The sequence below is a fragment of the Phaethon aethereus genome (genome assembly GCF_964289735.1).
Source record: "Phaethon aethereus genome assembly, chromosome: 3".
NCBI lineage: Eukaryota > Metazoa > Chordata > Aves > Phaethontiformes > Phaethontidae > Phaethon > Phaethon aethereus.
The window spans coordinates 51434314-51449274 of record NC_138576.1 but is presented as its reverse complement, the minus strand read 5'-3'; the positions used below and the strand labels follow the sequence as shown (position 1 = coordinate 51449274).

General features: G+C 37.7%; 1 protein-coding gene across 1 annotated transcript in view; it reads left to right on the top strand.

Moving 5' to 3' along the window:
• The window catches only part of PDSS2 (decaprenyl diphosphate synthase subunit 2), a 121154-nt gene that overhangs the window by 37942 nt on the left and 68251 nt on the right, over window positions 1–14961 (top strand). Inside the window, exon 2 of the mRNA XM_081997113.1 lies at window positions 11644–11775. Coding sequence (XP_081853239.1) covers window positions 11644–11775 — 132 coding nt within the window. The remainder of the gene's footprint in view (window positions 1–11643; window positions 11776–14961) is intronic.

Genomic DNA, 14961 nt, shown 5'->3' with positions numbered 1-14961 from the left:
TTTTAGATTTACATTTGTCCTTGAGATGCTACTGCTTAGTGAAAAAACCACCAGACTTAAATAGAGAATTTGTGATTTTTGTTAACTGTTTTGTGAGAGCTTCATGTGCAAGCACTGACTGAAATGTCATGAATTTCATTGAGAGTTAGATCAGAATTATTGATACTTTCAATTGTTTGATAATAAAGTAATTTGTATTCTGGTTAGAATACAGGTGATACTTTGATCTAAAATGTGTAATTTGGGCTCCTGACATGTGGTCAGTAAACCTGATGGGAGTTCAGCTTCTGTCTTTCCTCTACTCTTTTTTGTTTGTTTGTTTGTTTGTTTTCTCATTTGTGGCATGAAACATATTAAACAGCTAAAACACTGGAGGAGTAAGCCTGATGCAATGGCAAAAGCCTGTTAGCTTGCACTGCTAGTAATTAGTGCTTCAGACTTTTCCAGAGAGGTACCAAATCAAATGCTGTAGCAAATCAAATTCTCTTGATTCTTCCAGCCATCTATAAAAAAAGAACACTTGTACATGGTATGCCATAGCTACAACTGAAAGTTTAAAATGCAGAGATTTTTTTTTTATTATTTTACAAATCACTTGCAAGAATAATCTCTACTTATGATGTAAGGAAGGTGAGTTTACATTTTTCTACATCTTCTCTGAATAATTCCAAATGTAATACAACAAAAACGTAATTCTAAAGCACACTTCAATACCACTGGGTGTAAATATAGTCACATTTCTATTTCCTGTTTGAATTAATTATTTTAATCCCTGTCAGATTCATATTTGTGGTAGTAATGTACCCTGCATGGCAAGTGCTGAGAAAACATTTATAAAAAGCTTTGCCAAAGAAATCTGACTATATAGACTACAGTGACTTTACTGTTGAGAATCTTCATGTGTTTATGGAAGAAAAAAAAAAAAGTACTAGTTAAGCAAGTCTGATTTGTAGATTATGTTGCTCAAATACCCAAGTTACTTAATAACTTTAATACATGAGGTAGAGTAGTATAGCAGTTCTATTGATATGTTGGCAAAGAAGCAAACATGACCGGTCTTTACCATCTGTTTATAATGCTATATAAAGAAAACCTTAGTGGTTGCCATGGAAACCAGCATTTCCAAAACCACAAGTGTTTGCTTAAAAGCTCAAGCCTTCTAAAATCTTGTATTTTCTGGGGGAAAAAGAATAGAAAATCTCTAAAGTTTTCCAGTGATTTTTTTTTTTCTAACAGTTGCTTCACTGTAAAATGCTTTCAGTATTTTTGTGTTGTATCTTCTTTCATGACTTCATAAATTTAAAGCATGCCGCCAGTAACTTAATGAGCTTATCTGATGCTTAGCTCAGGATCCAGGAAAAGGGGGCAGATGTTTGTTGGGGTTTGTGTTCATCTTTGTAAAAGGAGGTTTTCCTGTTCAGACAAACAAGCCTGATTATTGATCTTGACACAGTGGAGTGAGAACTATGGAATTTGGGTGGAGGTCACATTGAAAATATTTCTTACCTGAGTAAAAACCAAGATTCATCTTAATTATCAGTGTCAGCCAGCTGGGTGTTACTGAAAAGAGACTCTCTAGAATCAGTAATCTAGAGAAAAACATTAAATGAAGATAATGCTGGTAAGAGTTGTGTCTAGGTTTGTCTGTATTCTCCACTGTTGGCTTAAATTTGTTTTTTATTTTTTTTAACTTGAAATAAACCATTGAAGAGCCTTCAATGTGTAGTATTTAGGAGTATATAGATTTGTCATAGAATCTAGGAGTATCTCTATTTTTTCCTATTTGTGACTGTATGTACATATTGCTGCCTTGCATTCTGTCCTAATCCTCCACTTTTTTTGGTGGTTTTAAGGTGTTTTTTCCCCTACCGGTTTAGAAAAGGGTTCTGCTGTTTATAACCACTTAACTCTTGCAGCTAGTGGCACATGTAGAAGTGCTGCATTTGGACTAATGGTGCTGGTTGGTTTTCAACCACTTAATTTCTATTTCTTTCTATTTAAAAGGAATTTGTATTTACAGGACTCTTGGTGTGTATTTGACTTTAAACTACTCACTTTAAGTGACCTTATAAATGTCTATAAATATCTGATGGGTGGCTGTCAGGAGGATGGAGCCAGTCTCTTTGCAGTAGTGCCCAGTGATAGGACAAGGGGCAATGGGCACAAACTGCAGCACAGGAAGTTCCACCTCAACATGATGAAAAACTTCTTCACTGTGAGGGTGACGGAGCACTGGAACAGGCTGCCCAGAGAGGTTGTGGAGTCTCGTTCTCTGGAGACCTTCAAAACCCAACTGGACACGTTCCTGTGCAATCTGCCCTAGATCCTGCCATGGTAAGGGCGTTTGACAAGGTGATCTGCAGAGGTCCCTTCCAACCCCTACCATTCTGTGGTTGTGTAAGTGAGAACAATCCAGTGAAGGACAGAGCTTGGAACGTCTTTTTCACTACTAGTAAAAAGCCCTCAGTGTTTTTAAGGAATAAATATTTGTAATAAATTCATCTGAACAATGCTAAATATCAATTAAGTTGTTATGTAGAAATATTGTTGAGTACAGAAGATTAAAAGAACTTTTTAGATAATTCTGTAATGACAATACATATCCTAACATTTTTGCCTTTTTATGTTTCAACCCTTTGTAAAACATGCTGTGAGCATTTTCCATGTGAGATAATGGCCAGGAGTTGACCTGTTTCATTGTTGCATTTCCCTAGTAGAGTTTATTTAATGCAAAATACATTTTTATGACAGGCTTTACAATTACAATATTGCTGAAGTGACACTGGACCTCCAGAGGTGTCTGAATTCATTAGCCTTGTGAAGCTAATCATATTTCTGTCATTCACAGAACTCTTACAAAATATTTGTATTGCTTTCACTTAGCAGAATATTCCTGCATCCGAGAGAGCCCATTTTCAAAAAGGTAGTCTTGTGCTTGAGTAGACCTGTTGATATTGGTTGCCAGTGGGGTGCTAGACCTCCCATAAAGTTTAAATAAAGTAAATATTGATGGAGAAATCAGACACACAAAAATTAGGCTTCTGTCTAAGTATTTGTGGTTAGAAAAACAAGGGTGCCAGACCTGCAAGCTACTGCTGGTCAGAGTAATGGCACGCAGACAGTAGCTGCATTTTTTGGTATTGGCTTGCCTGCTATCCACATCACATTCCAAGATCAAGTCAAATATTGACCAGGAAAAACAGAGGGACTGGCAGTTGATACAAAAATACATTTTGTTGGTTTTATTTTTGTGTGGTGTCTTTAGTGTCATCCTTAAGGTAGTCCTTTTTGCCCTGCCCCTACCGCTTATAAGATCTGATGGGTGGAAGGTAGAATTATTTAAATAACAAAAAAACCCCAAACAAACAAAATCTTCTTCTTGCATAATCAATATCATTGAGCTAAATGTCTTATTATAGCTGCCCTTTATTGTTTTTTTTTCTGTGTCCGTAATAGGCTGTTTTCAGATCTTAAATGACCATGCAACCTAAAAGCAGCTTAGTTTCAGACTGTTGCTGTGCATCTTCATTCAAGTTAAAAAGTTGGTGGCTCCCTCCTTCTTATTAAGCAAAACTTTTTCCTCTTTGTCCTCAGCTGGTAATCAGTTTTGCAGAAAAATGTGTTTGGAATGTTTCTGTTTGTTATTTTTTTTAACAGCAACTCCTCCCATTGATCCAAGGGGATAACCTATCCTAAATGAAATAAGTACATCAAAAAACCTGTAAAATAACATACAAGTATGTAGCTGATGTTCATGGCAGTGATTACAATAACCTCTGCCTTTAGGAAATCCAGTCAACCTACTAGCAGTGGATGGTGGATCGATAGGAGTGTTTCTCCAGCCTCCAGGGAAAACATTTCTTTTTCTTTCAAGAATTGAAGGCTGTATTGGTTTCTAGGAGCTGTAAATGCTCAGGTACAATGAACTGCAAGTAACCAAGGTCGGGTACCAGTATTTATTTTGCACCCGCCCAAACCCCTGTACTTTCTTAAACTTCATGTTTATGGTAAGATTTTATTTTTGTGGGATCTTGCCCATTTGAATCTCCACAACTTTAACTTTCTGACTTATAGTTTCCTAGCAGGTCCATCTTTTATGATCATTGCTGTGTTTAAAAAGTTGTTGGGATTTTCTTCTTGCAAGTACTACAATATGTGGGGTATATACTAAAGCCTGAAGAAATAGGTACATGTAGCAACTCCAGAAAGAGATCAGTTTCTCTGCGGATCTTGAAGGGTACTCTGACTTTTCCTAGAAATCCTTCTAAAAATGATGTCTTAAGACTTTCTCTTGTGATAAATTAGTTCTGGGAATGATGCAACTGACCCTAAGTTCTGTGCGCCGCCTGCCATTCTAAGCGTAGCTTTCTACACTCCTAGTTCCTGTGAAGATCACCTCTAATAAGCAATGGAGTGATGAAACTTTGCATGGAATTTTTCACCTTTAGTTAAGAAAAGTTTTTCCTTCTAAGCAGAAACCTGTGAAAACTGAGCAGCTATTTTGTATTCTCATGGAGTGTCTTGGGTTGGAAAGGACTTTAGGAGCTCTCCTCCAGGAGCTTCCTGTTCTAGAAGGTGTGCTCCTGCAACCTGCTTCCAAGATAACAAAGAATTTCTTAGTTGCTTTATGTTTCTAGTCAGTTTGTGAAGAATATATCTAATATTTTTAAGACACACCTTATGTTGATTCCTGGGACACTTGAATACCTGAATTTCATACAAGCTGTATTTTAAGTGTACACTGAGTGATCGTTAATCACTCTCTCCAGGTGAGTAGATGTCTGAGACTTCATAAATGCAAAAAAAAGTTACCCAAATCTATGAAGTTCTTTGCATCCTGAAAAATGCTGCGGCTTTTGTGGAACTGAGCATTTTGAGGCCTGTTTTTCACTGACCCCCTCAGTTGTGATTCCTAAAGTATTCTTTGACTGCTAGTGAAATGGAAGCACAGATACAACATTGTCTGTGTAAGTTATTCAGCAACTATGCTTATAGAGGTGCAGCTGTGAACCCGTAATTTTCAGGCAAGTACTTTCTCACTGGGCCACAACCATTCTTCTTTTGCACATTATTAAGTTACCATCTTATCTTAGTCTTAACTATCCAAGCATCACACTATGCGGTATTCCAAGTTATTACAAAGTTGTTTTGTGTCATAAGTGAAGGCCACACTACTTCTAAATTGCCTTTTTATTTTTGCCTTTGGATGAAGAGCCAGTGCAGAGACAGGCCTCTGTCGACTTCACACCCAAATCCTTTTTGGTTTTTGTCTGTGAAATCCTGTGTTTCTTTGTGATTGGCTTCACAAAGCTACTGGGTTGAGTCCCCTTGTTTGCTCAGAGGCAGGGAGAGCAGGAGTGCTGTTAGAATGACCTCTCCTGTAACCTACCGTAAGAGCATCTTCCTGCAAAGTGGGACAGGAATGCCAGTTCCTCCAAGCCTGGCCTGACCCATTACACAGGGTTATTACCCATTATCTGCTCTATCACCATCACAACTCTGTTTTTCAGGTAAAGAAATTCCCCCAACTGCAAAACATTTTCTGTATGCAAAGAGATGTTTAGTTGTCCAAGCCCATTCAGAATAGGTGTCTGAAACACACATGTTCTCATCTGCAGCCTCGGGTGGGCTTTTAAGCTGAGATGGCTCAAGGGTTTCAGAGCATTCCTCCTTCTATCGTTTCCTGTCAGCTGGATATTTAATTTGAATCCCATTTTTAAATTCTGTTCTCCCTCATGTGAAGTAGGTTGTCTTCTCCTGCCTGAGCTGAACCGTGCTTGAAACACATGTCATGACAAGCCTGATTCCCCCCTCTACAGACCTGGCTGTGGACATTGGAGTGGACGTGGGTTTTTTAATGTATTTTGAAGATAAGTTGCGCAGAATGGTGTTTAATGTATACATGAAACTTGAGTAGCAGGTGAAAATAAGTCAGTATAGACTGCTGTTAGCATACACCAAATATATGAAATTGAATGCCCTGAGTATTCAAATGTATGCACGTTGAGTGTGATCATATGGTGAATCCTGTGATTCAGATAAGAGCATCTATAGTGCCATGGTTTAACATCCATTTAAAAAATGAGTATGTCGGAGAGTTTTCTCTTATTTACTTCTGACAAGTCATTAATAAAGCAAATTGGATAAAAGCCCCGAGGCTAGAGAATTCTTGCATTTCTAATAAGGAAGCTGACAATCTTGCCAAATAGCTCCATACCTTACCTGTAGTGCTAGATATAGAATTGTCAGTTATAATTAATTTTGAAAGTGTGGAGGTTTTTTTTTTTTTTTCAAATGTACCTCCACCTGTAACTATGAGTGCATCCTGATAACCCTTCTGTATTGAGCAAAATAGAAGTTACTTTCCCAAGGTGTTACAGACTTAAAACGGTGTTTATGTTGTCACATCTGGGGTTGTCAGTTTGAATAGAGGGCTTTCTGTTTCAGAAGAGTTTGTATTTCAGCCTAAAACTAGCCTGTGTTTTCAATGACATTATCCTAGGCTTATAAATCTTCTTCATCAACATAATTGGTTTTGGTTGTGTCACAGACTTTCCCAGCTGCTTTTTATTAGAGCTGTGTGAAAGAGGGATTTTTTTTTTTTCTCCCCTTCCTTTTGTTTAGTGTCTGAAGTGGGAAAGTAGAGGGATGGCTGATCACCACCCCATATCTCTCTCTGTTTTCCTTCCCCTTGTAGCTAAACAAGAGGTTGTGTATGACCTGAAACAAAATGATTGACCTTGTCAGTGGAGCACCTTCAATAAAACGCATGGAAAGGAAGGGCAAGATTGTGGCTAGAGCGCACACCTGGGCGATGGTGGAGGGGCTCCCGCCGGTGTAACTGCCGAAAGGGCTGTGAATCCCACAGCTCTTCTTTGCTTCCATCGTAAGCAGAATATTTGGGAAATGCTAAAAACATTTGACTCAATATTTAACAACCCCTTTTTGAATCTTCCAAAATACCTTATCATGTCTGTTTTCATTGGAAATTTGCTTTGTGTACTTAGTGGTTACATTTGAACTAGCACTACTGCCCATAAGCATGCTCTCTTCTGCTACACCCACTTGCAGAGTCAGTTGACTTCACAGTTGCCTGTGCCTTCTTTTTTTACTCCCATTTGGTACCATGAAATTTCCCCTGTGTCCATCTCTTTCTTACAGTAACTGTTGTATGTGCCATATTTCCTCTCTATTGTTTAATTTCAAGAGTTTAATATAATGAAAAGAGGGGTAAGAACATTAGCTGTTTTTTGTCTCATGCAAATAATTTAAAATCTTTGCAATGTTTAAGCAAGATTGCTTAAAAGTACAGATGGTGCTTGCAATAAATAGGGGGTTTTTTTTGTAATGAAAGTGTGAATTACTGATGGAGTTAAACCTGACAATTATTGGAGGTTAATATTTTAACTGCAAGGTCTCCTGAAATGGCTGCACATGTGGAGAAATACACAAAGCATTAAGTGAAATGCTTATGTTTGCTTGATTGATTCTCTGCAGCAGACGGATTCTGGTAGTAGGAGGTGTAATTTGCAGCACATTAGCTATTAGCCAGTGTCATTGCTTGAGTGGGTGGTGTGAGTCTCTTGTGCCTGTAGTGTCATACTGCGCATGTCTCAGAGCTGGGCGCTGCTCCCCTGTGCTGTAAGATGAATTTTCTGTGAACAGTGTTTTGTACTTAAAACTGTGAATCTGCCAGTTTTCAAACGGGTTATTCTGTCACATGGATAACATCTAGAGTAAATGCTTGTTGATTTGGGGTTTTTTTGGGGGGCAGGGTGCCCTCCTTCTTTTTTTCCCAAAATTCTTTGTTTTGCAAAATGGAATTGGAGAAGTGTTCGACTTCACAACCTTTTTTGGTATGTGGTTCCCTGAGGATGAAGTATGTAATTTGCAAGACACTCAGCCTGTAACTTAGAGCAAGCAAAAATCGTGCTAATGTTTCTTTTTTGGGTACCCTATGCATGTAGGTGTGGTGTTCAGCAGAGGCTTTCCAAAAGAGTCTCAGTTCGATTCATCTTTTTTTGTGTGCACAATTTCACTCGGGTTGCTTTTAGTTCACTTTTTTCCCTAGAGGCACCTGTCTCCTGCCACTTACCCATCAACACTAATTGCACCATCTGGAAGACTTTTGTGTAGCTGTTGCTTGTGTGGAATATCTCTTGGGAGCTTAATTCAGAATGTGAATGTGACCCCTGAAGCCATGTCAAGTAGCTGCAGTAGTTTCTTGTGTCTAAAGGATGATCACTGTAGGCTTTATTTGTTTCACGTCTAATGCGGTTTGCTTTAGTGTGGATATGTTATATGTCAGTAACACAACTTCAGTCATGTTTTGAATGGAATTAGGCTTTGACTACTGATTTTGTAATTCATAGAAAATCCTGTCTAAAATTATATCCAAACCATATGTAAAACACATAGGCTCTATGATTAGATGTAGAAATGACAGGCATGTTGCTCCTTATTATTACACTATTTAATTTTTGTGTCCTCTTCTTCCCTCCCACCCACAGCTGCACTTCTCATTAATAATTTTCTGCCAAGAATGCAAGGCGTTCTTGCTAGGGGTGTTGCAGCTCCCCTGAACAGCTCTGAATGCTTGTTTTTGTTATTGCTATGAAACTGAGTATTTTCAGCAGAGGTGATTTTATGCTTCTTCACCTAGCCTGACTTGGGTAAAAGCACTGTAGTGCTTCAGTTCTAGTGGTATCTATCTAGGCAGTGGCCTATTTAAAGGCCAGTGCTTTATAATCCTATGGTGAACACTTTTCTTCTCTACTTCTGTAATACCCTGTCCCGTGGCAAGCTGCAGAGCACTGGCCATGAGAAACCAAAGTGTTCTGATTGTTAAAAGTATCACCATAAATTGCCTTTTTTTTGTTTGTTCTGGTTTTTTTTAAAAGTGTTATTAATTTCTCCCGGGATCCTGAATTTAGTTAGGCACTTTGATTTTACCAGCATACATATGTGGAAAAAAGTAATTTTTTCCTGAAACCATTTTTCTTTAAAAATGGTGGAGTTGTAAATAGCGTTCTGGAAATATGTTTGTGTTTAGTTGCATCATTGGCGTAACTTGTGTGGTTGTGAGTAATGTGGTCAACTGACGTTCAAGACAGGAGTACTTACACCACCACAAACAATTATGAATTCTGTATACAGGATGTATACACACTATATATTATTCATTATAAGTATATTTTCTGGTTTTTCCTGGGTAGTTTAATGTTCATTGTGGCTCTTTGGAAATCTACAGAGTTTAAGTGTTGAACTCTCTTGGCTGCATTCTGTTAACTGTATTTTGGAACTTGGTAAGAAAAGTTTGTGTGCTTGGTATGCAAGTTATAAATTTACAGAATGCTAAAGGCAAGCAGCTGTCCCCTCCTTTTTAAAATCCCTCACTACATGTACCCAGTAAGCAAAATAAAGGTGGACATCGCAGGACCGCAGCACATGCTCTTGGGGAGAATTCTGAGCTGTGCAAGCTTTCCTGGGTTTGAGTGGTTGGGAAGTACCTGCAGGACTGATCTACAAAGAGAAATCATTTTCTGCTCTGGAAAGTTATAAAGTATCTTCCTGTCACTGTTTTTTTATGCAGTTTTATTCAAGGTTGTTGGTTTGGTTGGGGTTTTTTGTTTTGGTTTTTTGTTGTTGTTGTTGTTGTTTTAAAAGATCTTTGAGAGTGGAAGAAGTGAGAGCTGGTGGCTTTATGGCATGGTTTCTCCTCAGGGAGTTATGTCTGAATCTCATGTGCTAAGTAGTAAAATCTGTGCTGAATGTCTTCCACATTTAATTGCCTTATTGCAGATTAAGATTGGTGGCTGGTGCTTGCTTTGGCTAAATTTCAGCTTTGACTGTATCCATTTGGTATCCACTTGGTTCTTAAAACTCCGATTTAGTTGAACCAAACTCTGTTACTGTCTGAGGCCAATACACACTTGCTCTCTCTTTTGGGCATGTAGCAGAAGTTGATGCTTTCTCCAACACCACAGCAGCCCGTGTTGCTGAGACCATGGGATGTAGCGCCGCCAGGCTCGGTACACCCCACCCCTAAGTTGGCCTGGGTGGGCCAGCACATTAGTCTACAGGTAAAGCAAATGGGATGTGGGCTTATTAGAAAGGCACAGAAGAAAAAGCCATGTCCTCCGTTGGCTCGTTAGACCCCACCAGAGCTAAAAATGTTGTGGGTTGTGGTAGAAAGCCGTACTGGCCTCCTCTTACGTTAATTATCAGTGGCGTTGGTAGGCTGTAGCAAGCTGAGGGTGTCTCTGGAGGAGGAAGTATTAGCCTGGAGTCGGTGCAGGTGTGAAGGTCAAGCTCAATAGCTGTCTAGTACCAGCTACCTGGACGGACCCTCTCATTCTTCTCCTAGAGCTTTTTGAGACACATTGTTTGGGCCACTTCCCCATGGCTGTAGGAAAGCTTGTAAAGACTCAAGAAGTCAAGATTTTTTTTGCAGTAGCACAGGAACTTTCATACAGAAGGGTGCTATTTAAATTACGATTTTTTTTTTTAATGTTTATGTGTGTGTGTAAATGAAATGATGTATTGAAGATACTCTTGCATTGTGAAGTGGTATAAATGTAATGAAAAAAATCCAAATGAAACGTTAGGTTGCATCTGTTTTCTTTATTCAAACGGACTTCCAAGATCAACATCTTAGATTTTCATTTAGATGTTTTAAAGACTGTTCTGTTCTGAGTTCCTTCAGTGATTAGGCCTAAAATTATAGTTCTTCATATAGTTTATTTAACAAATATTTAGATTATGTCAGCGATATGGGCTCTTATTTATTGGAAATTAATTTACAAATTTGATAGCATCCGGAAGAAAGGATGATACATCTCGCTATTTAGCCTTATTGATGAACATAGGAAGTAGAAAGCAGCTTGACAAGGGCAGGAAGAATACAACTGGAGACGTTGCAGTCAAAAAGGAAAACTAAGCATGCTTTAAAAGAAGTTAATTTCTGAGATGATGTATCTAAGTGGTCATTTAGAATTGCTTTCAACAAAGATGTTTTTGGGGGCAGTTTCCTTCTGACCCCAAATTTAAAGGTGCAGCATTTGAAACAGTTCTTTTGTTTAAAACAGCCTGTGTCTACTTCATTTATCTCTAACTTTTATTTTACGTCTTTCATCAGTTTCTGCAAAGTCTATTCCTAATTTACTTAGACATGTTGTATGTATTGTGCAGTCTGTTCATAACGACTCTGATGTAAACAGTTTTCTTTCAGCAGGTTATAGATTTTGGTTGTACCTTTCCTCCTTTCCCTTTCTTCTCTTGAAGTACAAAGCTTCTTTTGGCTTTTTTGTACTTCAAACAACTAACTGAAAGCTCTTACATTCCTGTTACAGTAGATCACATTGAATTATTCTGAAATACTCCTTTCATGACATGACGTGAAATGGAGGACATATGCTGCTCCTTGGAAATAAACCAGATTTAATCCCAAACACTTGCTTTTCTCTGCAATAGTAGTACTTCTTTTTAAGTGTCAGGTAAAAGATGACAAAAGATCAGATTAATAATTGCAGCTTATTTCCATACAAATGTGAATATTGAAGACTTGATGAAATGATGGCAGTCTGAGGTCTGAGTCTTTCTTGGATTATGAAAACATGCTTTTTTTTTCTTTCCTTTTTGCAGGGGTTTTGTGTACGACAGCCGAAATAATTTACAGATGCGAGGTTTGGTTGTATTGCTTATTTCCAAAGCTGCTGGACCCAGCGCAGCAGAACTCTCTTTCCAGCACAACATGGTCAGTGGAATTTATTCCAGGTATGTAATAACATTCTTTAGCAAGATATGCTAAGGTACATTTGATGTGCAACTTCATGGTGGTATCTAAGCATCTTAAGTGGGCTGCTTGGATGGTAAGGAAAGTCAGTACTTACCTAATCACAAAACTTTGTTCCTCAAGGTTGTTATAAGCTTTCCATGGTGAAAACCATTTCCTACTCTTTATATAGCTCTTATAATATTCATGCCTAATTCTTAATTGTGGCTTTGGGCACAGCTAAATTAAAAACATTTGGATCAAGATAATTATTTGAAAGTTTATGTTAAAAGGTACACAATCAAAAAGTAAAGATGCTAGAAACTATTTTTAGTAGAGTATTTTTGTTTTCAGTTACTTGGATGTTACTCAGGTACACCTACTTACTTTCACTGTCAGACTGCCAGTCTTGTGGAATTCCAGTTAGCTTCACTGGGTACATAATCTTTGCTGTAGCCCCTTTGAAGAACGTTTTCCCCGAAAACAACAGTTTAAAATAAAGTTTTTACCTTCCATGTGTCATGGCAGAATTACTGAGCCTACCATTAAGGTTCCTCAGGCTTTCACTGAGATAACTGAGCTTCATCAAGTTCCTAAACATTTTTTTAAAATATTTAAACTAAATTATTTAATACTAGTAACAACAGTAATCAAAAATAGTGGTTGCTCTCCTTTGTATGTTTGACAGTTAACTGTTCCACTGAAATAAATGGTGTTAGTGAGATCTGGCTGAAAAATTGTAAAATATTCAATTTTTGAAATCCTTTTGAAAAATTGTGAGTGGTGTTTGGTTGAGGGAACAGACTGTCATATTTTCACTGAATTTTGTGTGAAATTTAAATTGTTTCTGATCACTGTGATGTATTAAATGAAGACACACAAACTTAGTGACACGTTTGTATCCTGATTTGGTTTAGAAATGCAGGGGTAGCACTGTAAAATTGAAAAGACCAAATAGATGTCAAACTATCTTAAAACAATAGAGAAAGAAGGAAGATATGACAGATAGAAATAACAATAAATAAGAAAAAAGACAAGGCTATGAAAGAGACTTTTTCTGGAAGGCTGTGTTGTCCCTTTAGTGGTTTAATTCCAGTCTTGTTTCGTCCTTAATGTCCCCTTAGGGTTGTGAAATTTTTATATTTATATGCAAATGATGCAGTATGAAAGCATAATTCTAGTTAGTTAATTATAGCACAGGAGGTATTTTAGTTTGTTTTGTAAATGATTAAAAAAGTTTACCTTAAGTATGCCTCATAAAAGAAGAGAAGAAACATTATTTTTTGATAACTAAGTTCTTGAGTATGATGATTCTGGCCATGGACGTAACATCTGAGTGTTTAAAGCTGCCGTTGGGAAGGTGACTAGTGGAAGTATTCATTAAGGACCAAATAAGACCTTGAATTAATAATGAGCCAGTTGGTGTAAATGGACATCATTGGAACTATGCCAGATCAACCAGCTGAAAATCTAGCCTAATAATCTAAGTTTGAGCAAGTCAATAGCCATTATAATATCTAGTTCAGAGTTACAAAGGTACTCCAAAAATGAAGCAGTTTTGAATACGCCCACACAGGTTCACTTAAGGTTCATTACTGTCTGCAAAAATGATAGTTATGGAGTTGTTAATTTAAATGGATTTTCAATGACACTTTAAATCTGTAGCATGGCATAAATACGAGCAAACTGATGCACGCTAGGAGAATGCCAATGCGTTGTTTCATTTTGTGCCATAGTGCCCAGTTTTTGCCCTTCACTGAAGTCACTCTGGGCTTTGCCTTTGACTTTGGAATCTTTCTTTATTTAACATACATTTCCAAATACACTCTTAAATGTGAGTCTAATTTCTGATTTTGATTTCTCCATTGTATAAAGATAAGAGAACAGACAGCTTGTAAAATTGTCATCTTAAAGGGCTTTTGTGATTGTTTTATGTATTCCAAATTACAAACAGCTTTCTGCTGAACAAAAGGACAACATTTTCCATTAGTACATTTTTGTCTGCTATCTTGGTTATGGTGTAATTGTATACGGTGTGTATATTAGACATACTTATCAAAGGCAAAGTATATCCCTCAGTGATATGAAGTGAAGGAATACGCTTAATCCTTTAGTGTTCATATATGTCTCCAGCTTTAGAAAGTATTTTTTGGAAATAGATTCTTACAGATTTTCAGCTCAGCTGTAAACCATACAGCTCTTTTTGTTGCCATGCCATATAATTACTTCATCTTTATATAAAATATTTTGCTGGAAATATTATTTCTGGCACCATAATGAACATCTTCATTGCCCGATACTTACGTGCTGTGAACGTTATATTGTGGACTATTAGCTGGGATATGGCTCACTTGATTTTAGGGTACTTAGTAGTGATTAATTAATTGCATTCCTGAAATCCGAGCACGAGCTAAGTTGTTCCAGTACTTGTCAGCGATTGCACCAGCCCAGTCTTTTTTTCCCCACTGTTTGTGTTGGAACCAGCTCTTGTGCTCTCTTTAAATATTCGGTCCCACAGTGGATAGCCAGGTTACATCAGTCAGCTATATCTGGTACTGCACTAAACATACAATCTGTGACCAGGAAGATGTAAGAGTGTGATAATTATTTAACTTAGAAAACCACAAAAAAACACGGTGGACTTTTTCATCCTGGAATCTGGCACGTTCTGCATAACCTCTTCTCCCCATTTCATATTCTTGAATTGCAATATAAGCAAGCAATACAATAACTATAATTAAAACAGAAAGGCACTGAGAGCTGAATCTGGAATAGCCAAATTTTTTTTTTATCCTATTCTCCTGATCTCTAGATATGTCAATTCATGGGACAATTGATCTAAATGTATAAAAATAGATTAGCTAGCTGCTTAGCTGGCATCTGTTTTTTACTGGTACACAGTGGAACAAAACTGATGCCTGCTATCAGAGAGCAATCTTTTCCAGAATAATGAGGTTTACAATTTAGGTAGTTACAGGAACTGGGCTAGTGTAGTTATATGGTGTTGCCTCTGGCCGGCGTTGCCTCCAGCTTTAGCACTTCATAATTTGCAGGAGACGTGATCTGCCCGCATTAAGCTGGGGGCGTGGGGGTCATTCTATGCAAGGATATCATAGTAACTGCTGGTTGCCTTATGAGCCATGCTGAAGATAAGGGGGAAAGTGTTATAAAAGCCTGCTTGGCATGCT